The 27510-nt window shown below is 37.5% G+C and overlaps 2 protein-coding genes across 2 annotated transcripts; one reads left to right on the top strand and one right to left on the bottom strand.

Annotated features, from left to right (window-relative positions):
- Positions 1-2418: 2418 nt before the first annotated feature.
- LOC116159052 (BSD domain-containing protein 1-like) lies at positions 2419-8626 on the bottom strand. The gene is made up of 8 exons (XM_031471947.1): positions 8470-8626; positions 8327-8375; positions 8157-8273; positions 3676-3733; positions 3515-3615; positions 3244-3455; positions 3078-3196; positions 2419-2920 (listed from the first exon to the last, which is right to left on the bottom strand). The coding sequence occupies exons 1-8, from the start codon at positions 8478-8480 to the stop codon at positions 2475-2477; spliced, it is 1113 nt and encodes a 370-aa protein (XP_031327807.1). The 5' UTR covers positions 8481-8626; the 3' UTR covers positions 2419-2474.
- Positions 8627-10760: 2134 nt separating this feature from the next.
- On the top strand, positions 10761-14874 carry LOC116159185 (ATP-dependent RNA helicase Ddx1). Its single transcript, XM_031472125.1, has 12 exons — positions 10761-10900; positions 10948-10999; positions 11054-11235; positions 11286-11508; positions 11564-11780; positions 11829-12005; positions 12053-12245; positions 13302-13489; positions 13539-13682; positions 13735-14071; positions 14121-14338; positions 14390-14874. Exons 1-12 carry the CDS (start codon positions 10885-10887, stop codon positions 14630-14632), a joined length of 2190 nt encoding a protein of 729 aa, XP_031327985.1. The 5' UTR covers positions 10761-10884; the 3' UTR covers positions 14633-14874.
- Positions 14875-27510: the final 12636 nt, after the last annotated feature.

Below are 27510 nucleotides of genomic sequence, written 5' to 3'. Positions count from 1 at the left end.
AGATTCTCCGAAAAAAAAGTTCCCATAGAAGGTAGTATGGGAATCGTTCATTTTCGACCGTTAAAACTAGGGAAAATGAAAATCAAATTTGACATTTTAACTTTTTCGGTGATATCTCAGTTATTTTCAAAGATTTTTCAAAAATTTCAAAAGTGTTTAGTCACACAAATGGGCAACTCAGCGTTGCCGAGATTCCAATGGGGACTCATGAACCACCCTACACTCGTATACACTAAAAAAGATAATACAATTGACTGGAAGCCGCATTATCTATGGTGGAAGCACTGGACTAAATTGTGGCTGTCGAACTTTGTAAAAGTAAATCATAAACATCAATAAACCACAATAATAGTAGTAAAACCCTATATACAGGATGTAGAAACAGTTTACACAAATACGCACCATAGGTGCTAATTTCTTTATATCGAAATATTTTCTACCCTAATTAATTTAAAGTTGTAAATAGGTTTCTTGTAGGTATCTTTAAAAATTCAACATTGTTTGTTCATGGGAAGTAAAAGTATTTAAACAATGGTATAGGGGAATAGCAGAATAGTATATTGAAATTGAAAGACAAGTGTTACAATGCGACATATTGTAATACGACTATATTGTGGCACGAGTGGCGACGCGAAGCATTGTAATAAAGCATTGTAACACGCGTTTTTCATACTATTTTTTCTATTTCGGTACTTTAATTTAATAAAAAAAATCATTATCAGAAACTATAGGGAACATTAGAACTAACATGTTTTATGTTGGGAACACTTTTTATGCCGTTAAGTTTTAGGTTGGCAGCGTAGTAAGACTGACATTTTGAAGTTCAAACATGGAAGTACCCTAAGAGTAAAAAATAAGAGGAGAGAATATAACGGTGGTGGGAAATAGCATAACACGCGACGGAAGTCGTCAAAATATCACTTCCTTTGCGCTGGTCAGTATGTCGACTTGACGTATCATAAAACAGAAGAGACGTCAGCTGTGTTTTATTACACCACTGCCAATAATGATGCGTTTCCGAAAACAGTTGTACAAAATCATCATTGTGACACCGAAATAGAAAAACTATATAGACAGATACGTACTATACTGCAACCGGCACATAAGAAGGGTGAAAAGATCACGCATCTCCACTATTCATATTCTATGAATGTTGTACTTATTAGCTTAGTGTATAGACTATGTTATTAGTGCGCCATGGTTCCTGTAGCCTCTGAATTTCTGTCTTCATTTGAATAAGTCCACATCTATTCCCGTATTCGTATACTATTATTATCTTTCATACTATTTTATTTTTGTATAGTCTAGATATATGAACATGGCAACAACCAGTTGATCTATGTCTTTTGATAACAGATAACCAAACCACTGAACTAAAAACACGGAATGCTAATGCAATGAAAATAAACATATCACAAATTGAATTCGCGCAGATGCACTATTGAGTTTGCACAGTAAGACACCACGAAGCCGCCAAATTAAAGAGAAATCAGGGCCGGCCTCTAAAATATTTGGAAGTAGAAGTACATATTGAGGAAAGTCAGATAATGAAGTGAATTTTGGGTATTCTTTTACTACATTACACAATAATTTGATGACATTATTTCTTAAAACAAAACAACCGTTAATTGTGTTAATAAGACCAGATCTGTAAGCTCACGCAGAAAGAAATGCACCAACATCTGATTCACGCAGAGTAAATTCATTGAATAAAAAATTAAGTTTATTCAATGGTAAATTGTCATTTTGTTCTCGCGCATCCTTACCCAATGGCGTTCAGGTTTGTGTATATTTCTGTGATAAACCCCTAAAACGGATTTTAAAAAGCGGCAGAGCACCGCATTATGACCTTATGGGGAATTTGACCCATTTTTAATAGTCTTGTTACATGTGGCATATAGGTCAACTGTGCAAAGTTTGAACGTTTTGCAGTTATCGTGTTCACGTATGGTATGGACAGACAGACACCATCAACTCCCCTATAAAGCTTGCATCGGTATTGCTCTGTCGCTTAATAAACTACAAGAAACTTTATTATATTGTAATTTATTTAACTGTATAAATATATTTATCACCATACATTCACAACATTAACAAGTACATAAAAAATTCAATAACAGTTTATTTCTGTAAATGTAAAGCAGTTGCTATTCGTAGACAAAAAATTGAAGTTCATCCATTATCATATGTACATACTGACAGGACAGGCTTACTGTATGTAAACTGATCTAAAGCTTGCATTTCTCAACAGTGTTCAATAGAAAACTTTAGGTATGCATATAAATATTAGAAAACTTACATCTACTTTAGGTATTTGTAGTAATTACATTTTCAGTGCATTTGTAAAGTAAAACCAAAGCATAAATCAAATTTTTCCTTTAAAATAATTCAAACTCTAACCAAAAATCAAGAGAGAAGTCAAAAGCAGAATTGTTTTTCTATTTTCATCTAGTAACAAGGTGTTTCTACATCATTCATTTATCAACATCACTTATTTTTTCCCAATCTCCGTCAGAACTGCTATTACTGCTTTTCGTTTCCAAGTCTATACTGTTTGAAGATTCAGTTTTATTGACTTTTAATTGCGATACTTGTTTAAGAACACTAGGCTCATTAAAGTGGTCATCTTTTCTATCGGAAGATATTTGGTCATTAACTGCATTTCTAGACAACTCCTCATTTAGCGTATTTTCATTTCTCTTATCCGAATTAGAATCTAATTCTTGCGATATTTTTGTTTCTGACTTTTTATTCTTGGATGATTTTTTCTTTGAGGATTTGTTATTCGTATCTTTTTTAAATATTACTTCCTCATCCTCGATTATCTTTGAGTTTCTTTTCTGCTTTTTTTCATTCTCGTACTCTTGCAAAAGACGAGTCTGCTGTTCTTCGGTCAATACTATATCAGTTGCAAAATCTTCTATAACACAAGTTTAACTCAATATACAATCTACGTTTATTATTAAAGTTAAAATGCCTATCCACACAAATAATCCTAATCATAAGAGTCACTTACAGCAATTTCTTATTTTCATAGAAACTTAGTTTTAAAATGGGCCAACATGCAAATTATTTACCTGTATCCCAGTGTAAATCCTGTTGGGATAATTCGTGCAGCTCTTGCTTTTGCTCTCTTTTCTCGTGAGCTTCCTGCCTTGCCAGTTCATCTTCAAGAAGAGCTTTTCTGAACAAGTATCTGCAGGAGAAGAAAAGTATTTAAATTGCTAGTACATAGCAAGTAACCTTTTCCAAAACTGCTGATGTGAAACGTGATCGGGCACAAGCTTTTGGTACTGACTATTAAGAACGGTCGAGTTAACGAGATGTTTATCTAGACGATCATCATCTAGTTGGTTATCTATAATTTCTAACCAGCATTGATACTGTTTATCGAGCGATGGATCGGGCTCTTCCAGAAATGTTTTGTCATTTTTTTGCAATTCGTAAATGATTTGCTAAAAAAAGAAACCAACATAATTTGGATCTGTTCAAAAATGGAAGATTATATATTTACTTGTAACTTGGTCAGAGTGACGGCTTCTGAACCTTCAGTAATTAAAATGGCTTCAGTATCAGAATCATCGGGACTAGGATTGAAGACCGTGTTCATTTGGCCTAAAACAGAAGCGTTCATTCCAAACAATCGCAAAGAAGCTGCTAAAAAAGGCAACTTACCCAAAAAAGAACTAAAACTTCTCTTCATAGATCCCACAGTCGATTCTGGTTCATTCAACTGCAAAAAAATACACAAATGTACATGCAACATATTGTACAGGTATTGCAGAGAATTATAATAACATGGAAATAGTCGCTTAAACAACATTGAAGAATTATGAAATGCCATAGGCAATTTGTCAAATTCAACGATGACACTTGCTAACAACACAGAGGTAACAATGTTGTATTATAACTCAACAATTATAAAACCCGAGGTGAAAAATTCACTTGCTCTATATTATTAACTAGACAATTGGCTATAGTGTGTATCAGCCAAATGGTTCCACTTCCACTAGTTTCCGAAACCATTCATAATATTGGAAAAAACAAAGGGAGCAGCACACCCTTCTGGCTCAGATGTAAAAAATACTTGCTCAGAATGGAAGTTTTGTATTGTCAACTTTGGAATGAAAACGTTTTATTTCATGAAATAAAATCTTGAAGATTATGATCTAATTCTAACAACCTAACTTGATTCTTGGATCCAATGAAAGAGTACAACAACCTGTGTAATGGTCTACAGTCTCTAAAAAGAAATAATTTCTTTTTACCTTCTACAGTAGGGTAGAAATTGAATTTGACAAGTATTAAAGTACTTAAGATTATTTTAGCATCGTAAGCAAAGGATTCGGAATTATGGTGCGACAATTACGATGGGAACGCATGGGGAATACAATGAAGCAGCATCAGCGGTCACGTAAACTGCAAAAATATAAACGTGCAAATATTACGATTCATATGTAACAATTATTAGTACCATAACTTGGTCATTTTAAAAGCGAATTGGTCCTATAGTTAAGAGCTAAGTAAATTATCAACGCGAGTGAAGAAGTTTAGTGCCAAAATTTTTCGCCGATAAATGGAAAAGCTTCGTTCTCGAAGTCATAAAGTTTTCTATTGGTAAATGAACATTTGAATAGTCCAGCGCTTTGTTTTCACACGCCCACGACGGCCAGCTGTTGTATGTCGTATTGACAATTAATGAGATGTCAGTGAAATAAAAATGAACTAAATTATTTATTCTTTTAATAGTATTTTACATTATTAGCCAGGTAAGTGAGTTTTTACTGGCGATAGGAGAAGTTGACTGGCGAGCCGTCAGGCGAGCCTGTCATCTCCTAGAGCCAGTAAAAAGTATTACCTGGCGTATAATGTACAATATTTTATTTGTTACTCATTTGTAAACAATAGTAAACGTAAATAATTAGTTCTTAAATTGATCTCGAACAAATGTCTAAAATATCATGTTATCCATGTAACAGAGACTTCGCATTAATTCTGGCCAATGAAATTACTAGTTACTAACTTGTAAAATTTTTACAGGTCAGCTGTCAGTTTTACAAGTCAGTAGCGTTTAAACATGGCGTTTACCCGTTTGCGTTTTGTCTTGTTAATCAACGTTTACAACTACGAACCTAAGAAAATGTTCAACCATTCGCAAGATGCCAATACAAATTGGCACCCCTCCTCAGGTTGGAATTACCGAACCATCCTTTAATTCGTAACCGTTCGTTACACCTGCCAGTAGGGGACAGTACCAACGAAATTATATACATATCTCTACAATGGATTTTTGATACACATCATGGTGTTTTTCAGCGAGTTAATCATTTTATTTGTTACTCAGTTGTAAACGTTGATTAACAAGGTAAAACGCAAACGGGTAAACGTCATGTTTAAACGCTACTGACTTGTAAAACTGACAGCTGATCTGTAAACATTTTACAAGTTAGTAATCTAGTAATTTCATTGGCCAGAATTAATGCGAAGTCTCTGTTACATGGATAACATGATATTTTAGACATTTCTTCAAGATCAATTTAAGAACTAATTATTTACGTTTACTATTGTTTACAAATGAGTAGCAAATAAAATATTGTACATTATACGCCAGGTAATAGTTTTTACTGGCTCTAGGAGATGACAGGCTCGCCAGTCAACTTCTCCTATCGCCAGTAAAAACTCACTTACCTGGCTAATAATGTAAAATACTATAATACGCATTTGCGACATTTACTTTGTTAAATGTTTAAATAAACTAATTTAAAAGCTACTTTCGATATACGTTGGTAACAAGGCAATGTGTAGTTTAACTACTAACTTGAAATAGCGCCGTGCGATTCCTCACCATAAAATGTACTATTTTTGTTGCATGGCAATGTATTTCCCATGGTGAACATTATTCTGTTTTTGTTTTTGTAATTATTCCATGAGAGTATAAAGGCTATTATGATAATCTCAAATAAATATAAATTCGTATTTCGTTAGAACCGCGTCATATGATCAAACGAACATAAATAGTCTAGCGCTTTCATAATAAATAAAAAATGCCTTGAATCTCCTTATATCTCTTTGATCAAATATTGGCTTTTCAGTACTTTCACAAACTAAAAATGTTTTTCTCATCACAATTTGTAAAACAGTTGATTTTAAAAAAAAATCAAATATTACAATTGGAAATTAAGGGTACATTCTCATAACGTTTCTCACCTTTGGATTGTTAAATTTTTAGTGAAATCATTGAATTTCAAAACAAACACCAAAGTTCCATTTCTTTAAATCTAACCAAAACTCAGTTGGTGGGTTGAAAAGTTTTTTTTTCGAATAAAATTGTTTTGTGGATTGCAATTCAATTCCTGTAAACCTAAACGAATGATTCAAATTCTTGTTTCATAAATTATGCAAAAAATGATAAACAGATCAGCTGATATTTATTTGAGTGAATTGAAAACAACCGAATTATAAAAGCTGTAACAACAAATCTCACAACATCCTTCGTTGAAATTTCTAGCACGCGCGCCGCAAAGCACGCATAATTTGATATTCATGCTTACAGGTATGAAATGATTGCCGTGGTATGATCTTATACTTATTAAGTCCGTTTACCTTAGGCTTTATTTACTACACGACTCTCCAATATAGATGATGAAGTGACCTACAAGTTATTATCCATATTTGTTCACATAGGGATATTGTGATGTAAAATCTAGTAAGAGTGCAACTTTTTGTGAAACTTTTAATACCAGAAACAGAATCGATCTAGCTACGTTTGTTTCTGAGATACAGGGTGAATACGAAAAGTTTAACTTTTTAATATGTTATATCTTACTACCCATGTAAAATAGAAAACAGGTAAAAACGGTTTCTTTTAGATATTTTTACGTAAAATCCAGTGGCGTAGTTACAAAATTGTTTGGACCAACATTTCTGAGATTGTACATCGGTTTATTTCCGTTTGAAATTTTTGACATGAGGGTTGTTGTTGGCAGCGGGTAGCTGATAAGGGGTTGATTGTTACCTAGAAGTCCCCTGAAGACCAAAGTTGTCCCATTATCAACTATCAGGGTGGCTCGTTTTAATGGGAATGCACCGTCTAATGCAGTGACACTGACATGAACGTTAAAGATAACACAAAAGTGTCCGTGATCTTTCTTCACGAGTGAGTGCATGCTGATATATGTTACTCTTTTGAAAAAGTGTAAACTGTTTATTGATATTTAATTGCCACAAATATCCTGTTTCAATCATCTGATAAGGTTACCTAATATGAGAACAAGGTTAAGATTAGATATGAACGGATCTACTGTGCTAATTCGCCTGTCCTGTAAGTTCCAAACATGCAATTCAATATAATATACAGGATGATTAATTATTGTAATGTAATATTTATTAGCAACTAATACCAACATTGTTGCATATATTACTCTCGCCAGGAAAGATTGCCAGTTACAGCACACCTTATGTCGATCTACAACCTATGTTTTTCTTAAGAAGATCGCTCGCATCTTAAGAAAAACATAGAGTGGAGACCTGGATTAGGTGTACCGTGATTGGCAATCTTTCCTGGCAAGAGGTTTAGATGTGTTTTGTTTAGTTTTTTGATGGGGAAGCAGTTTCATTCATGAGCTTTTAAATGGAAAATACTTCTTAACTGCTTTAGCAACACAAATTTGTGTGTGACACCTCAGGCATGAGTTTAGTGTTCCAATTAATAAAAAATTGAATTCTGCCTAAAACCACCCCATGCTGTCCTAATATTTATTTCACAAAAACTTCATAAAATGATTCTAAATTTGGAACTGATTACTAAGGTAACACAATTAATCTAGTTAGATTATTGAAAAACTCCATAATCTTCAAATCACAAATATTACACCCGTTATTGTACATATGACACTGAACCATGGCCGAATAAAAAAAAAGTGAAAAACATTCACCTGTAATATACTGTCTCGCCATCAGCTTTATTTTATTAGAATAGCAAATATGACACATGATACAACAATGCCATTATCAAAATCAACAATAGCGAATCCGATATTACTCATATATGGCATCAAGTTTGTTGATACCTATATGATAAAAAATACAGAACTCATTAACCTATAGCAATTCAATATTAAGGCAATCGCTCACCTAAATACACCTAATGAACTAACCTTTAAAGTTTTTTCGATAGCTGTGCCAGTAGAAGACACAACACTACTCGCTTCATTTTTTACTGCACTTCCAAACTCCTCCAGATCCTTCTTAACGAATTCGAACACCTCAGTACTCTGTAAACAATTGATTAATTACCAGACCGATGGCCTATGTGTAGATTGAGCACCTTATTTTTCGCAGCACTTATCCAGGATGATAGCCAACCATTTTCACCGCTATAAGAATGCGCAGGTAAGAAAAGAGGAATAAATAGGAGGTACTTGTGCATATGGAGGTATGTTTGAGATGATGTAAGTGTTTTGTACTCACCTTTCTCCCATTCTTCTAAATAAAATGATAAATAAATGAGTATAAAAAACAAGAAAAATTTGAAATACTGTTACAATAGAAAAATTTAGGCAGGTTAATGTTTTGCTTTTGTATTTACATTCGTCGCCATTTTTAAAATTAATTGTCAAACACAAGCTGTCAATTTATAAATTTAGTGAAAGGTCGGTTTACACTGCAAATAAAAAAACCGTAAAGATGGGATTACACAGCGCTATAAAAAAATCCTAATTTTGTCGCCTTCATCTTCAATTATCTGTACTAAAAATTGATTTTGTTCAATATTTCGGATACTATATATTACACACTAATTGCAATACTTCTAACACAAGTTACTCCGAAACGATGGCCATCTTGCGATTGTGGTCACGTGATTTACAGTTAAGGCTGGTTTATAATTGGCCTAACCGTATTCTATAACCGTAACCGTAAAAATTCAAACATGACAAATCAATGTATCTGTTCACAATGCTAGGGAATAATCTCTTAACTTATTCCATAACCGTAAAATATGGTGATATTTTATAAATTAGGGAATAAAGAATACAGACAGCCAATAGGAACGCTTCCTGATCACGTGTGTGCTGTCGCAAAGCAACGCTAACTTCGTTTCAAAACTAAATCATCATAACCCAACTTTAACTTTCTATCGTTCATCTTGCTTTGTTTTTTGTTTGTTGACTATTTATTTTTATTTTATATTTGAAAAATTGCTCTCTGTCTGCTCCCTTCATTTGTAGAAACAAATTATGGTAGTCACCAAGCTCTCTCCGTCTCTGAAAAATTGGTCGAACGCCCCATCTACGCTTTCTCCTTTTCTTTTGGTTGCTACTAATATAAAAATTGTAAGCCGATCCCAACATGATAAACATGAAAGAGGCTACTGCTATATCTTCCTCCAATACATCCATGTTCGACGATTTTATTTAACAACTTAATAAATAAATAGGCAGAATTTCAACAATTGTATACAAAAACCAAAACTTCACTTTGACATGGTTATTTTTTGGAGAGCCAATAGTGAGAATCAAATCCCCCAGAATCGTTCGCAATTTTTAGGTTGATTATGAATCGAGCATGCCAGTTTTACGGATTAAAGATTGTAGATTTTACAGATTACGGTTAGACCAATTATAAACCAGCCTTTAGTCGAAATCGTTAATGAGGTAAATAAATTTACAAACGCGCACCGCACCGCACCAAGCCTTGCACCCTAGCCTGGTGCGGTCTAAGTAAACCAAGTCATAATTTCAAATCCGCGTAGCCACAACGAAGCCTCGCTCTTCCCGTCGCACATGGCACTGCACCCGTAGTTTCAAATAGAATGACCTAGTTTTTATTGATAAGTAATTGCGATTTATTTCCAGTGCACATTTCGGTAGATTTTACATTAGAAATCATTAGCATGTCTCGCTTGCATCACAATACACAATTTGTTTTGTGTCTGTACAAACGAACTCTAACTAGGCATGTGATAACTTATCACAATGTATTCGAATTTATAGTGTAGATTAAAATAATCATTGAGTATTGTAACGTTGCCCGAGGGATAGGTCATGCTAATTAAATGATCACCGTATCAACCTATTCTCACAAATGAATTAATGCTTCTTTGAAACTACATTAATAAACGTTCCGATATCTTCGTGTAACATGTTGTTCCACGTATTATGTGCTAAGGCAAAGGCTGTAATAATCACAAATAGAGATGTTATTGTCCGCAGCTATACCCAGCAGTTTATATAGATAATTTCCGAATTAATTTCTTGAAGCTACGTTCTCTTACATCTTCGATAACTTCCACTAACATGCTATAGGTAGCATATTTTTGGTTAAATTGCAGTAAGCACAACCAAGTCGAATATGCGCATCTTCTAAACGTGTTTCGCTTGATAGTACGCCTTTAAAATGAATAAATCAATTTCCATCTCCTTTAAGCTTAAAAAGTAAGGTTACGTGATCCTTATAAAGTATTTTCCCTTGATGTTGCACTTGAAAAGGACCTATTTGCTTGAAAAAGCATTGAACGCAAGAAAATAAAAATTCGCATAAAAACGAAGCCAATGGTTACCTTCTAAACATGTTTCCCAATGCTTTAATTAAAAAAAACTAAAATCTTTACGCGTCAAATATAAACTGTCTGCGGTTATTTTGAATTACCCTGTATTCAAATTTTTAGAAATTAATTCAGCTCTTCGTTGAACACCCTGTATTTACATATATCCTGTATAACTCCCAAACTGCTTTCGTTTAGGTCTACAGTTTGCGTGTTTTAAAAAGTTGGCAGCACGTTTTAACAGCCGGAACAATTTTTGTAGGTTATGTTGTCCATTTTGATTCTGAGCTACACGTAAAAACGAATGTAAATTCTGAATTAGAAATATAAGTAATCTCATAATGACCGCGTTTGAAGGTAGGAGCCAATTGCTACTCTGTTTATGGTAATAACAACTGTTTCAGAATTCGGTGTCCTTCCCGAAATAGCAAAAGCTATTGATGAAATGGAATGGACGTAAGTATTCATCCAGTGGCGATCTAGGAGCATTTCAACACTTCTTCTTTCCAGTCTTCCCACCGATATACAAGCTGAAAGCGTTCCTTTAGTGTTGGGCGGCGGTGACGTACTAATGGCCGCAGAAACTGGAAGCGGAAAAACCGCCGCTTTTTGTTTACCCATCATTCAAATCGTTTGGGAAACGTTGAAAGATCTGGAATCCGGAAAAGCCGCAAAAGTTTCTGCAAATACATGTACGAACAAAGTTGAAATAGGTATTTCATATTTGATATGTGTCTTTTAGCGATTCCTTGGACGATTTCGTTTCTTGATCGTGGTAATGCATTAGCCGTTGATCCTAGTGGTTTAAGGGTACAGTCTAGAGAGCAGAAAGAGTGGCACGGCGGGCGGTGTACCAGAGGTGTGCAAGGGGGAAAGTGGGGATATGAGGCAATGGTAACTGATGAAGGTCTTTGTCGTGTTGGATGGTCCACATTGCAGGCAAATCTTGATCTTGGCACTGACAGGTTATTTAACGTGTTTGAGTAACTATCTTGCTGATGTGTAGGTACCTACTTTCAGGTTTGGTTTTGGATTTGGTGGCACTGGGAAGAAATCCAACAATAAGCAGTTCGATAATTATGGGGAAGCATTTGGGAAAAGTGATGTTATCACCTGTTTACTCGATATGGATGATGGCGAGGTGAAGTTTTTGAAAAATGGTAATAATCTCGGAACTGCCTTCAAGATAAATAAACAACTGGCAAACTCTGCATTTTTCCCTGCTGTTGTTTTAAAAGTAGGTATTCCTTTTTGTTGTTCAGGTTTGTCACATGCTTCATTCTAGAATGCCGAAATGGCATTTAATTTTGGCGATAAACCATTCAAGTATGACCTGCCATCCGGTTACAAAGCTATCAATTCAGTGCCAAAGGATAAGATGGTGATGAATACCAATGGTGAGACTTCCGCTGATGTGCCACAAAAGATGTTAAATAACGCCCCTCAGGCGATCATAATCGAGGTTTGAAAATACATAACTCGATGGGTATGTGTAGCCTGTGTTTTTAGCCATCTCGAGAATTAGCTGAGCAAACTTATGAACAAATTCGAAAGTTTAAGAAATATTTAGAAGCCCCAAAAGTACGAGAGTTATTAGTTATAGGAGGTGTGAATGTTAAAGAACAAATATATGCATTGCAAAATGATGGAGTTGATATTATTGTTGGTACTCCTGGTAGATTGGAGGATCTGATACAATCAGGTAAGTTTGAGTTGGTATCGTTAATTGGCTACCTACTAAAAATAAATCAGTTCGATTGTATTTGTATGCACTAAACTTTTGTTCATTGTTTCAATTGTTAAAGTGCAGTCCTGTCCTGCAGTTTTTGAGATATTTTGCTCAAATTTGAAATAGAACTTATGCTGAAGGGTTTACATAATTGGCCATAATGGTAGTGGTGAGTGGGTGTTGTTTTTTCAGAGCCATGTTCCATTTTCTACCCCTGAACTTTTTTTTGATGCGCCATTGGTAGATTGTAAAATAAGAATGCGGTTTTCTGATTTCTTTGAACGCTTTTTGGTCTCTTGTTTCTTTTTTCTATTAAATATAAGGAAAATATAAATTTCTTACTGGAATAGTGGAAGTGAACAGCAGCCACATTTAAGGCTGGACAGTACACCTGTTCCGTTGCCCGAAAACGCGTGATTTCGTTCCACGATATCTGAATTCTGAATGAAGATGAAGAAGGGGTCGAATATTCCTGTGAAAGGTGAATGCCTTAGCTAGGCAATAACGCCGGGGTTTACTAAAATGTTTTAAAATAATCTTTTTTTTAAGGGTAACGTCGCGGGCTGTTAGGGTGCCATATTTTGGAAAAGAAAAAAGGAAATAAATTTTCCTGGCGTTATTGCCTAGGTATTAAGTTTACGAACTTATCTCAATTTTGGAAATTGTTCCAACTTCATTTATAGATGTTATCTTGGAAAAACAACTTAAAAGTTTTCCTCAAAATTGCGAAAAGTTAGGTTCCGCCACGCCGCTTGGTTTATACAGATAGAAAATGTGCATTATAATTGGTCTAAGTTTATGTTTCTGCCATCGATTACAAATTAATATTATAAATAACCAAATTTGGGCATTGACAATAGGCCACTTTGCATACTCCGTTCTGTATGTCCTGTCCAGCCTTAAGTGGAGATCTAAGTAAAACAATTTGAAAAGCATTTTTGTCAGTGACCGGTTAATTTCGTTCAAGCATTTAATTAACAGACCACCAATCACTTTCTCATTTCTAAGATCAAAGTCATCTTTTTTCAGGTTACATATTATTATCAAATTGCCGTTTCTTTGTGCTGGATGAAGCTGATGGACTATTAAAGGCGGGATATACACAATTAATTGAGCGTCTTCATCAACAAATGCCGAAAATCACCTCTGATGGACGTAGATTGCAGATGATTGTTTGCAGTGCCACTTTACACGCCTTTGAAGTTAAAAAATTAGCTGTACGTTGGGGCGGTAGTTTACCTTTGCATGTAAAATATTATCTTTTAGGAAAAATTGATGCACTTTCCAACGTGGGTGGACCTAAAAGGTGAAGATGCAGTTCCGGAAACTGTGCATCATGTTGTCGTCAATGTAGATCCCCAAAAGGATAAAAGCTGGTGCAATTTAAAAAAGCACATTCAGACGGATGAGGTACATTACCCGGTTAGGTTTGGTCATGACATGTACAACGAACAGTTTTTAGGTGCATGCTCAGGACAATGTCAAACCAGGAATGAACACCCCAGAAGCGTTGAGCGAAGCAGTAAAATTACTAAAAGGAGAATATTGCATTAGGGCGATAGACGAACATAAAATGGATCGTGCCCTCATTTTTTGTAGGACAAAGGTGGATTGCGATAACCTTGAAAAGTATTTCAAGCAGGTTAACATGAAAAATTATTCCTGTGTCTGTTTGCACGGTGACCGCAAGCCGCACGAACGTAAAGCCAATTTGGAGTCGTTTAAGAAGGGGCAGGTTAAATTCCTAATTTGTACAGATGTGGCGGCCAGAGGTATTGACATTAGTGGTTTGCCATTCAGTAAGTGGTGGTAGTCTACTTGCATAAATACTCAAATGTTTAATTTTAGTGATCAATATTACTTTGCCCGATGAGAAATCAAACTACGTGCATAGAATTGGTCGTGTTGGTAGAGCCGAAAGAATGGGTCTGGCAATAAGTTTAGTCAGCACTGTGCCCGAAAAGGTGTGGTACCACGGAGAATGGTGTAAAACCAGAGGACGTGGTTGTTGGAATACCAATTTAACAAATGTGAAAGGATGCTGTGTTTGGTACAATGAACCACAAGTACGATAATTACGTAGAATATAACATTTATATACATTACCATTGTTTTAGTATTTGGCGGACATAGAAGATCATTTAAATATAACCATTCAACAGATTGAGCCTGACATGAAGGTTCCTTGTGATGAATTCGATGGAAAGGTAACATATGGGCAAAAACGGAGACATGTTGGTTCGGACTACCAAACTCATACTGCACAAATGGCCCCTGTGGTAAAAGATTTGGCCAGTTTGGAAAGCCGGTCCCAATTAATTTATATTAACAACCATCTTATGAAAATGCGAAAAAAGTAAAGTGGGAGAGTGTTGTAATGATAATAACAATGTCTTATTTATTTAGCAATTATATGTAGATTGTAATCAATTGGAACTAATCTCATTAAATACTTTCTTAAAAAATGCTCGAATTTATCACAAACAAATATTCGTAATCTCCACTTCTTTTTGACCATCTTTTTGCTCTATATTCTGTGGTTTTGTTCGCACGTTACGTCACGCTAGATGCGCAAGAGCATACCGTTGTACAATTAGTGTATCGTGGTTTGTAATTTGCCATGAATTAAAAAAATATACATTGTTTCAAATGAATGTTTATTCAAAATAAAGAGTACAAAATGGAAAATTATTACGTAAAAATAATATCATCCAGGTGGCCACCATTGCTCTGAAACTTGGTCCTTAGATTTTCGAAAACCCTTAGACAACTGAATTTGAACGTGCAACTGTGTCGCCGGTTAAAGGAAGTCGCGCTGCTGGCTGCTCACCAGCGCTGTACTGCGTCCCGTCGCGTGTGAAGGGGCACTAAGAAGACAAAATATCCATATGCTTGATATACAAAAAATGAAAAAAAAGGTCTTCACCTTAGGGGTGTCCGCTTACTAGAGCCATTTAGAGCGAAGCGCTTCTTCTTAAATGAAGACTGGGTACAGATGACAGAGTGCCGCTCCGCGTCGCTTCAATGCAGCGCGCTCTATGTTGAGGGTCTAGAGCTATAAGCTGCCGCCTGCAAAAAGAACGAACTAAATACAGAGCTGCAGTCGTAAAATTAGCAGAGGGTATACTGTGCACGCATCGAAATGATCAGAAGGTTTACTTTATAAAAACGGCTATATAATTTATTGTGTGGTATTTGTAGGTATTTGCTGCATTTGCATTTTAGGGTGCCACAAAAATGAGATTTTTTGGAAATACATTTCAGGACTTATTTTGTGGACTTTCTTTTTCTAAGAAGGTATACGCTAATCCCTCGATCACAACCAGAAGGTATACGCCGTATACCGCCGTATACCCTCGACTGCAGCCCTGAATCTTGAAAACTGTAGTAGTTAAGGCCTCGGACGGACGGATAAAGTAGCTATAATAGCGCCTTCCGAAAATGAACTAAAAATGCTGATTCAATAAACTTATGAAATCTAGCATCCCGTTTGCTATACCACACATAAAAGACTTATCAACTTGTTCGATGTTCCGCTTTTAAGATTTATCGGGCCATCAAAAATGAGTGACTGTCCAGTCGCCTTTGGAAGTTCGAGTTAAGTACGATTTTCCATGCAAACAGCAATTCCAAAGGTGACTTGACGGTCATTCATTTTTTTATCGCTATTTAATTTTGCGCGATACGATCTCTCCATGTAACATAACAGACACCGCGCATCCTGACAGCACACAGCATGCTAGATTTCATTACATTTCTAAATATTGAAGTACGAATTTCTCCATTTTTTTGTGCATCAACCGGATGCATATTGTAACGTGATTTATAAATTCGGGTTCGATTTATATCAATATTTATTAAACAGAACTAAAACACTATAAAATCCGTACAATTTATATCGATTATTTATATCATTCACACTTCGCAATTTATATCAGCTTTTCGCGCTCTATGTTTACGTACTCGTTCGGTAGTAGACTGCCGCGATGTTCGGTCCGCAACCATTTATACACGCAAGCAATGTACGCCCAGTACATTCTCGAATATTCCTACTATCGCGCGCGTAGAAAATTCCAGAGCGCCAAAGGCGACGTCATGTCTGGAGCATTTCCGTTACACTGCCCCCTTCTTAATTCTGGACGTCTCGTTCAGAAACTGCGTTAGTATTACTTTTTAATGCCTCGTGTCGGAATCTGCAGTCAGAGCCTGCTCGACAAACACCCTTCTTGAAAAAGTAACAGTCCACAGTTTTGCGGAGGGTCGTCCCCTGTGGGTTGAAGCAGCATACTGTAATTCGAACGCTAGTGTTTCTAAAACTCACTTCGATCATGGTTCGCACTATTTTCCAGTCCAACCCATCTAAACCACATCCAATCTTCGGGATCGCCAAGCTATTTATGTCATAGTATGCCATGAGTTTCTTTAAGCTTTTTAAAGCAGACCAGAGGTTTTCATAGGTGGGTTTGCCTTCTGACGTTTTCTTTGAAACCAAATAGAACAAAGAGCGTTGACTATCTTCCAAGCGCAGTACTTTACCCACTCGTGGTCTTTCCTTTATCAACTCGTCTATTCTTCCAAATCTTTTCCGGAATACGGAAGCTATACCTCTACCCATGCGAAGGTCTTCGGCGACACAATGGGCGATGGAAACGTTAACCGGAAGCTCAAAAATATTTTGACAAATTTCCTGAGTAACGCCAAATCGAGCTTTCTTCCGCTGGGTGTAATTTGACATAAAATCGTTAAAGTTTGGCTCGATCCCAAAGCTGCGTTCCTCTTCTCGAATACCTCTAACTTCTTCGTTGTTGTTGGATCCGGCATATCGTGCGAGTCGATTAATGTGGACAACTTTCGGTTTCCCGTGGTTCATTCTGATACGATATATCACGTCATTTATTTTCTTGATCACCTCATACGGACCTTCCCATTGTCTTTGTAGCTTGGGAGAAAGACCTCTTCGTCTCTGTGGATTGTGCAGCCATACCAGATCTCCAGTTTCAAAAGTTTCATTCACCGAGCGGAGGTTGTATTGATTTTTCATGCGATCGCTGGCAATCTGAATATGACTTCTAGCCAAGTCGTGAATATCGTTCATCTTCGCCTTTAGTTGGTCAACATAATTTTCACCTGCGACATATTCTTCATGGGGTTTACGCCCAAACTCGAGATCACATGGAAGGCGTAGTTCACGGCCCAACATAAGGCAGGCAGGAGTCTGACCCGTGGTCTTGTTGACGGCTGATCGATATGCCATAAGGAACAGGTGGAGGTACTGGTCTCAATTTTTCTGATGTTCTGCCACGACTTTTGAAAGATATTTACCCATCGTTCGATTCATTCTCTCCACCATTCCATCTGACTGAGGATGCAAAGGTGTTGTTCTGGTTTTATTGGCTCCTGCCAATCGACAAACATCTTGGAAAAAAGCCGATTCAAAGTTCCTTCCTTGGTCTGAATGGATTTCTATAGGAACACCAAAACGTGTAAAGAAAACTCCTTTACCAACACTTCTGCAACTGTTGCTGCCTCTTGGTTTGGAATGGCGTAAGCTTCAGTCCACTTTGTGAAATAATCCATAGCGACTAGGATATATTTATTTCCGCCATCTTGTCTCGGGAAACGGTCCTGCGATATCGATAGCAACTCGTTCCATCGGACTACCAACGTTATACTGCCTCATGGGTGCCTTCTTCTTGGAAACTGGTCCGTTTCCAGTAGCACATAACCCACATTTTTGACACCATCGCCGGACATCTTCTTTACGGTTGACCCAATAGAATCGCTCACGTACCCTTTGCAACGTTTTCGTAATACCAAAGTGTTCTCCGGAAGCGCCGTCATGCAATTTTCGCAATACTTCCGACACTTTGCTTCTAGGTACTACTAATTGCAGCGTCGATTCGGTGCCATCTTCACTTTCAAGGGTCCTATACAACAGGTTGTCTTTCAGAGTCAGGCTATTCCATTGGCCCCAATAACTCTTTACTTCAGGACTTGTGGCACTAATGTCTTGCCAGTCTGGTCATTGTCCGTGGCGCATCCAATTCAGAACAGTTTTTAAACTTGGGTCGTTTTCTTGGGCCGTTTTGATTTCGCTTGGCTTCCATTCCTCACTCTCTACAGTTGTTCGCCGCAGATGGCCAATCTTGTCTTCTATTTTAGAACAATCTGTGCAGTTGTCCTTGCACGGTCTTCTTGACAAAGCGTCTGCATTATTGTGAACTTTTCCAGCCCTGTGTTCAATGTCGTAGTCATATTCCTGAAGACGTTCTAACCATCTTGCCACCTGTCCTTCTGGGTTTCGGAACTGCAAGAGCCACTTTAGCGCTGCATGATCTGTCCTTATCAGGAACTTGCGGCCGTAAAGGTACTTATGGAAGTGTTCGCATGCCTTTACCACACCTAGGAGCTCTCGCCTAGTCACACAATAATTCCTCTCGGGTTTCGACAGTAGTTTGCTGAAATAGGCAATGACTCTTTCCTGTCCGTCTTGCAATTGAGAGAGAACAGCTCCAATGGCGGTGTTACTGGCATCGGTATCTAGCACAAACTTCCTTCATTTCTGGGGTAGCCAAGGATAGGTGCGCTAGTAAGAGCTTGCCGGAGATGTTCGAAAGCTCTTTGACAGTCTTCACTCCATTCGTACTCATTGCCTTCTTCTGTCAACTTTATTAATGGTTTGGCAATATTGGCAAATCCTTTCACGAATCGTCTATAATAGGTGCACAAACCGAGGAAACTTCGAATCTCGTGCTTGTTCTCAGGAATCGGCCACTCTTGAATCGCTATAATCTTCTCTGGGTCAGCTGTAACACCACCACGAGATACGATGTGCCCCAAATATTTAACTTCTTTTTGGAACATAAAGCATTTCTTGGGACTTAGTTTTAAATTGGCCTCTCGTAATCGTCCAAACACCTCTTTCAGGTTCTTTAGGTGTTCTTCAAAAGTTTTTCCTACGACAATTACATCATCCAAATATACCAGACATGTCTGCCACGTTAGTCCCCTTAGAACTGCTTCCATAAGTCTCTCAAACGTCGCGGGGGCATTACACAATCCGAAAGGCATTACTGTGAATTGCCAAAGTCCAGAGCCTATAGAAAACGCGGTCTTCTCTCGGTCTGTCGATTCCATCCCACTTGCCAATAACCACTCTTTAGGTCGAGTGTGGAAAACCATTGGGCTCCAGATAGAGTGTCCAAGGTGTCGTCTATTCTTGGCAGTGGATAGCTATCTTTCTTGGTGACCGAATTTAATAGACGGTAGTCAACGCAAAATCTTGTGGAGCCATCCTTCTTCTTTACAAGCACTATCGGTGATGACCAAGGACTATTCGATGGCTCGATGACACCTTGTTTTCTCATGTCTCTGATAATCTCCTCAGCTTCGTCTCGTTTAGCCAAGGGGAGTCGCCTTGGCTGTTGTCTAATGTGTTTTTAATGACCATATCTATCAGCTCTCTTGGATACTTTCCTTTAGATAGATTTTCCGATTTCACAGAGCGAATAGCCGAGATGGGCACACACTGTCCAACTACAGATCGTTTGCTTAGCTTAACAGGACTATCTTTCAAATTCATAATTCGAATCGGAACGCCATTTTGAACTTTTACCAGAGCCCTAGCCACTAGAAATTCCTTTTGGTTTAGTGCTTCGACTATCCGTAGGCTTCCCTGGCGACAATATCCATCTAAGGTGGTCATTATAATTTTTTCACTAAGTCCGGGTATAATGACGTCATGAGTGGTTAACAGGCGGATGACATCTTCTTTGTCTTCATGGAAAGGGAATTCTTCATCGCCGGCCTTTAACACGCCCTTTTTCACGTCTAACACAGCTCCGAGTTTCTTAAGAAGATCCATCCCCAAGATGAATTGATCAGAAATATCAGCAATTAGCACCTGGTGATTGATGGTGGTCTTTCCGATGGTGACAGACATTTGTATTTCTCCGTGCGTTTTTATTCTTTTACCAGTTGCTGTTTTTAACTGCACGGTCGAAGATGAGATCCGAGAATGATTCTTCAATAACTCTGGTCTTGCAATAGTTCTTGTTGCACCTGTGTCTACTAGCAAGGATCTGTCTTCTTCATTAACTCGGCCGTCGATGTACAAACTCAGAACTTTTCCAGACGACGTAATGTTTACAGTGAAGATCGGGGCTTTGTTTCTGCAGGTCGACGATAGCCCCTTCCTGTCGACCTTTCTTAGTTTTCCGACTGCTGTAATGGTTTCTGTCAGTTGCGGCGAACGTGTCCAATCTCGCCGCAATTCCAACATCGTGGTTCACGTTTCTTTGCCAGTGACTGTATTGCTTTATTGACCTTTTCTTCCATTACTTTACTGACCTTTTCTACCACTACTTTACTGACCTTTTCTTCAAAACTTTCAGAACCACCTTCCTCTTCGATGGTTCTTACCCGGCTGTCACTGCGAGGTTCCACCATACCTACTCGCGCACTTCCATGACTAGCTTTCTTGGCGGCTTCGAATTCTAACGCATGGGCCAAAGCTTTCTCAATTTTGTCGTGCCTAGCCAGTCTCAAAGCCTGCTGGGCATCTCCATCACGAACAGCATCGATAAATGTTTGTACAGCCAGTTGATCAAGAAAGCTCTCCGGTGCCGTAGGGTATGCCAATCGAATCAGTCTAGCGATGTCCGCTTCAAGTTCCTGCAAACTTTCTCCAGGTTTCTGCATTCGGTTCTTGACTTGGGCATAGTAAACTTGCTGAAGGTGTTTATCGCCATATCGCATTTCGAGTCGCGCTACTATTTGTTGGAAGTTCTGTTGATCCTCGGGGATGGTCCGCAACACATCCAGAGCATCTCCTCTCAGAGCAAGAATAAGGGCTGTAGTTTTGTCTTGAAGAGTCCATTTATTTGCCGCAGCCGCTGCTTCAAACTGTCGAACGTACGTGGTCCAAGGAATCTTACCATCAAAAGTAGGTGGCTTTACTCGGGCTTGCTGAACGTCGCCTTCTACCCTTGTATTTGTTTCTGGGTCGACCTTCTTGTAATGAGTAGACTGTGGCACCTCAAGAAGACGGTCCATCAGTAATTCATCTGGGGCACTACTAGTACGCTCTTCCATAGTCAGCCGCAAGAATTGCTCGCGCAGCTCTTCATACTTGTGCTCAATCTCAACGAATGTTGCTTTAAATGTTTTGGAAACTTCCGTAATTCTATCTTCAACTTTTTCTTCAAAATTTCTAGAATTTTCTTCCAACTTCTCGAACTTCTCTTGAATATTTCTAGAATTTTCTTCATTAATCTTTCTAGAATTTTCTTCCAACTTCTCGAACTTCTCTTGAATATTTCTAGAATTTTCTTCCATTTTCTCGAACTTCTCTTCTTTCTAGAATTTTCTTCCAACTTCTCGAACTTCTCTTGGGTGCTTTTCATTTCTTGTTGCAACACCTGTTGGCCATTTTGGATTTGCTGGAGCAAATTGAGCATCGTTTCTTCCATTTTAGCGGCAGCAGATCTTGTTACAGGCATACACAAGCACAAGCACTTAATTTAATTTTATTTACTTTTAATTAATTTAATTAATCCCACTCCTGACACCAATGTAACGTGATTTATAAATTCGGGTTCGATTTATATCAATATTTATTAAACAGAACTAAAACACTATAAAAACCGTACAATTTATATCGATTATTTATATCACTCACACTTCGCAATTTATATCAGCTTTTCGCGCTCTATGTTTACGTACTCGTTCGGTAGTAGACTGCCGCGATGTTCGGTCCGCAACCATTTATACACGCAAGCAATGTAAGCCCAGTACATTCTCGAATATTCCTACTATTGCGCGCGTAGAAAATTCCAGAGCGCCAAAGGCGACGTCATGTCTGTAGCATTTCCGTTACAATATTTTATGTTGTCATACAGAAAATTGATTGCTCTTTTTAGATATAGTAAAAAACCAGGCATTGCATTTGAAAAATAAAAGTTGCATAGATTTCCGGTACCTATAACCAGAAATAATACTGGAAGTTTCAATATGCGATCGGGTAGATTGTAAAAATGTCACACATAAAATCCTTTTTAGTTTTTGTAGAACAGACTGTATAACGGTCGATCAAAAATGAGTTGCTGTCGGGTCGCCTTTGGAAGTTCAAGTTAAATACGATTTCCCATGTAAACAAAAGTTCCAAAGGTGACTCGACAGCAACTCATTTTTGATCGCATAGTATCAACCAGTATGTACCGTGTGTCCTATTTTGGTTGAGACTGTGGTGTTCACCTGTTCACTTTAGGGTTTTCGCGACACTGTGCCCGTTTTTTATGAAACTTTGAATGCCACAAACAAAAACAATCTAGCTACGTTTGAGATACATGCTAAAAACGAAAAGTTTGACTTTTTGAGATGTTATCATATGTTACTACCCATGTACGATAGAAAAAAAGTAAAAAGTGTTTCTTTTTGATACTTTTACGTATAATCCTGTGGTGTATAGTCAAAAACATTTTGTGGCCCACTGTTCCTGACATTTGACCCAATCTTGTTCGTTTTCCTGAGTATAGTGATGTATCACAACCTATATTTTTTTATATCATTTTTAAAAATTTTGAAATGACATACTTGTACCGTCAGCCATTTTTATTGACTGATATCGGCTGCCATGAATACAACAAAGAAAACAAAATCTCCATGAATCCATTAAAAACCGTGAAAAATAAAGTTGTTATTTTTAGTTCATGGCTAAAAGTTAAAGAATATAAGTTGTGATAAGTACGTCAATGTAATTAAGAAAAAGAATGCAAAAAAATGACTAAGATATACAGGGGGTTGCACTAAAAAAAAGAGATTCTACGTAAAAATATCTAGAATGGCCCGATGGGCAGTTTTATTAGTATTTTAAATAGGTAGTAAGATACATCCCAAAAAGTCAAACTTTTTGTTTTCGCCCAGTAGGTACCTATATCAGAAACAAATGTAGGTAGCTAGATTGATTCTGTTTGTGGTATTAAAAGTTTCACACAAAAGCGACACGGGGCCGTAAAAACGGCAAGTTGCTATCTTTAAAAACTGCTGAGATGCATCACAGTCTCAACCAAAATAGAAGACATGGTACATGCTTAATCAACTTCGCTAGGGCCCCCAGGAGAATTCTGGCGAATCGGTCAAGGAGAAGTAGTAAAAATCAAATCATTAAAAAAAGTAACAGGTCGGGCTTAGCCAATGCACCCTCCAAATTGGAAGCACCTTGTAATAAGAAAGCTGGAAGAAATATATTTGGTAATAAACATTCAAACATAGGACCTGTAAAGATATGAAATGCTGAAATAAATAAATGTACAATAATAGGTATCTAATATGTAAGTCTCGATTCTCGAACCTGAACAACAGCTACCTGGAATTACAGATTACGTAATTAGGTGGTACATAATTAGGTAATTAGGAAATCATGTTGGAGTAGGGTAGGTACAAGGGATTTAGGTGATAGGACCGTGTCAATGTCAACGTTTGGCTAACTTTCGTAAGGGAGGCCTCATCAGGACAAGAAAAGAAAATATATAAAACGGGAGCAACGTCGACTGTGGGTGTAATTTTTTTTTATTATTTTTTTATAAGGCTTTTTTCGGGGATCTAAGCCCATTTAGCCACGGTAACATACTATGGGAAGAAACAAGGACACTCGCTTCTCGCCCAGAGGTCTATCAAGCCTTTTCAATGACAATACTGTACACGACCATGGTTAACGAGGAATAGGGTGGCACAGAGGATAAGACAGCGGAAAACAGAATTTTATATGAATTTATATACGGTCAAATATTTAGTTTGATTTTACGAATAAAATCCACTAGCAGATCAAACACCCCTCGGTCGTTACTTCTTAATACGGTGACCATATTTAATGGGAACACAATTCCCTTGTTCTGCAGTCCTTCGTACAATTTATATGTATGTGTTTTATTCAAGGGACAGTTAAAAAAAATGTGATTAAGGTCTGCAACAGGTTCACCGCAAGCACATTGCGGGCTATCCAACACTTTGATCTTGTGCAGGTGCGCGGGAAATCTTCCATGGATTGTGACTTGTGGGTACAATTCCCCCATACACTACAGCTCGGTTTGAACGTGAAATTTGCGTGATTTATTTAATCTTTCGCGTTCACAATGTGTAAATTTTGACAAGCGAGTTGGTAAAAAATCACTACGCGATCGAAAAAAGGTAGAGCTCGACTGGAATCGGTGCCCTTCGAAAATGTTAGTCAGAATCAAAATCTCTCCCACCAGATTTTTACTTAAATACCTTACCGCCCAACGGACCCAATGCAAACAACGTGTCCTCGCGGTTTTTTATGCACGTCAAGGTATAGCGGAGAGTACACCTCTCTCATGCTCCTTAGCACGGTTTTTAAACTCAAAACACTGTAACATTTCGACTTTTATCTTCTTAGCACTCGCCCTTATCTTACCGCGCCTTATTTCTGGAACAGTTCTGTTCTCTTTCATAATGAAGCGATACACTTATAAAATTTCCTATACCAGTGAATGTGTAAGTTTAACGAAAGAATATTTAAAGCTAAATCGACCACCTGATACACGATGGAATTCACGCATGTCTAAACAGTTTTTTATGGATAATGCTGTAAAAACAATGCTGCAGGTCTACACAGTGTAGACTACACTCGATCGACGCTACCACCGATACTAATTTGTGATTTGATATATAATCAAAAATTGCAACAGGTCCATTTAGATACCTACTTATAAGAAAGTTTAATGGAAGATTTATGTAAGTTTCAGCACTTCCGCTACCCCTACTTTAAAATTACCTATAATATACACCCTTTCAACGCACACATGATTTGGAAGGCCATATAGAATTCTCTTTAGGTAAATACCCATAAAATCAAATTTGGATGGTCTGAATTTATTTTAAAAAACGAAGAGTAATATAAAATAAATGAGTTTTACACATTTCAAGTTTGATTGTGTCAAATTAATTTTATTAAATGCTCAAAAGGGCCTCCAGTAGCACACAGACAGTCGGTGTTGAAATTCTTCACGGACATTCCCAAAAACCGTCTCTTTGGGGTGAAGTCGGGAAACCGTGGTAGCCATTCTTCCCCCCCCCCCCCCCACGAGACCTGCCCAAAGAGTGATTTTCTGCGGAAATTGGTGCGATCTTATCGAAACAACCATGGATTTTCGTACTACTGGGATAACGAAAAAATCCTTTCAAGAATAAGGTTGTCGCCAAAGCAATTGTGTCTGAAAAACTTATGTTCTTCATCAATTCTTTGGAACAACTTCTCCTAATTCTTATAAAACTCGAGGTAAAACTTGTACATTGGACTATAGTTTTTTTTATAGATTTTTATGAATTGACCGGTAGCGTGATAGGTACCCACTTTTGAAATCGTTGGAATTGCTAACGTAGGATTTGCAGAAAACTGGCGTCAGGGTGTGGGGGACATTCCAGTGAAAAATGCGCTAAAGTCGAGGCTAAAGTTGTTATGACGCTGTTAAACATCAGCGAATGCGTTTTATGACATAAAGTACGTGTATGTTTCGGACAGTTAAATGACTCATGATGGCTTAGGTACTTTCTCGCAGCATTTACTGTAGCAATAGCGGTGAATTTATTTAAAAACGCTTAATGATTTTACTACTGCATGCAACCACCTAATTTGCATTTGTTCTAAAAATTAGCCATGTGTAACTACAAATCCTCAATCTTGTAATGACCGGAAATAATAAGACGATATCTTCACATTTATCAATGTTTTAGCCCAATTTACATAACATAGAACCACATATTTAAAATCTGTGATAGAACGTTACACATAATTGTTAAAACATTGAAACGTTTGTCTCTATAGGTACCCATTAATTATTGGTAGTTACCATAGGTGCTTATCAATCAGGATTATCATACTATTTTATTGATAAACAATTCAATCTGTCACGTACCTTTTGTAGCACCACTGCCATTGGTATTATTCTCGACGCTTATCTATAGGTACCTACTCTTGAGGAAATTTGGACCGCTGTTTTGCTGTCTTTTATTACCTATACATCCTACTTCTTCAGTCGCCTGTAATTTCAAAGAAATAAATAACAGTAAAGTCTGGTCATTTTTCTTTTTGACAAGTGAGTACAAGAAAATTAGTCAAAAACGTATATTTTTGTTGATAAAGTTACAATTTGGTTAATTATATACATTTTTACGTATGCACGAGCGGTCAAGCGAAGTATACGTCACATAAAACACACTTAAAGTGGCTAAATTGTCACTACATGGACGTAACCACGAGCCTGTTGAATTTGAAGATATTCATTAAACAGAAGGTAGGTAACGGGGGTTCTTCCTTCTATCTCCGGTTATAGCAATACAGTATTTAATTGGGAAGAGAATCAAAAGGTGTTTCATCAGTATCCACTCGCACCTGCTAATTTCACCCTATATGTACTTATAATGAAGCTAAAATTAGGGGAAACAAAACCCCTACCCTTTTTCAGCGCACAATCAAAAAGTCAAGACCGTACTTAAAATCAATCGCTCACTATATGTACAAAATCTAAAAAAAATTTGAATCGGTACTGGAGAGTACCTAGTGTTACAAAATGAGTGAAGTTAATTTCGAACATCGGATGGTTATTTAAAGTTCCTCGGGAAAGAGTGAAATGGTGCAACAGTTGTCCATGAAAGAATGATCCAAGTACCTATACGGTAGGTACTCATTGCCCATCTTATTTTGAAGTTAAAATACCTACTGGTTGAACAATTTCAGTGATGGGTCGAGATTTGATTCCGGATGACCCAAGATTCGATAGACCGGTTGAGGTAAGAGTTGAGGAAACCAGCACAAGTACAATATTCAAGATTATAGGTACCTACATGAAGATATGGATATGAAAAAACTGCTAGATGGATTCCTCTACTCCTTACAGCAGAGCAGAAACTTGTGGGAAAAGAAATTTGTCAGGAGGGTGAGTATTTAGAAGCTTTGGCGAACGATGATTGTCACATGCGTGGGTGTTTTACTGGAACCCTCCCACAAAACAGGAAGCGATGCATTGGGTCCATGACGGGCTATCCACTCCCAAAAAAGGGAAAAACCAGTCTTGGTGACTAGTTTTTCTCATCGAATACATGGGAAAAGGAACCACGAGTAATAGTGAGGTTGATTTACGGTGATTGAGGGCTTGTAGAGAGAGCACTTATAGTAAAACGACTGAACCCATGGCAAACAAAAACGGCGCTATCACAAACT

The sequence above is a fragment of the Photinus pyralis genome, unplaced genomic scaffold, assembly GCF_008802855.1.
Source record: "Photinus pyralis isolate 1611_PpyrPB1 unplaced genomic scaffold, Ppyr1.3 Ppyr1.4_LG1, whole genome shotgun sequence".
Lineage (NCBI taxonomy): Eukaryota > Metazoa > Arthropoda > Insecta > Coleoptera > Lampyridae > Photinus > Photinus pyralis.
Note: the sequence above shows the minus strand (reverse complement) of the source record. Positions and strands in the feature narration are given on the sequence as shown.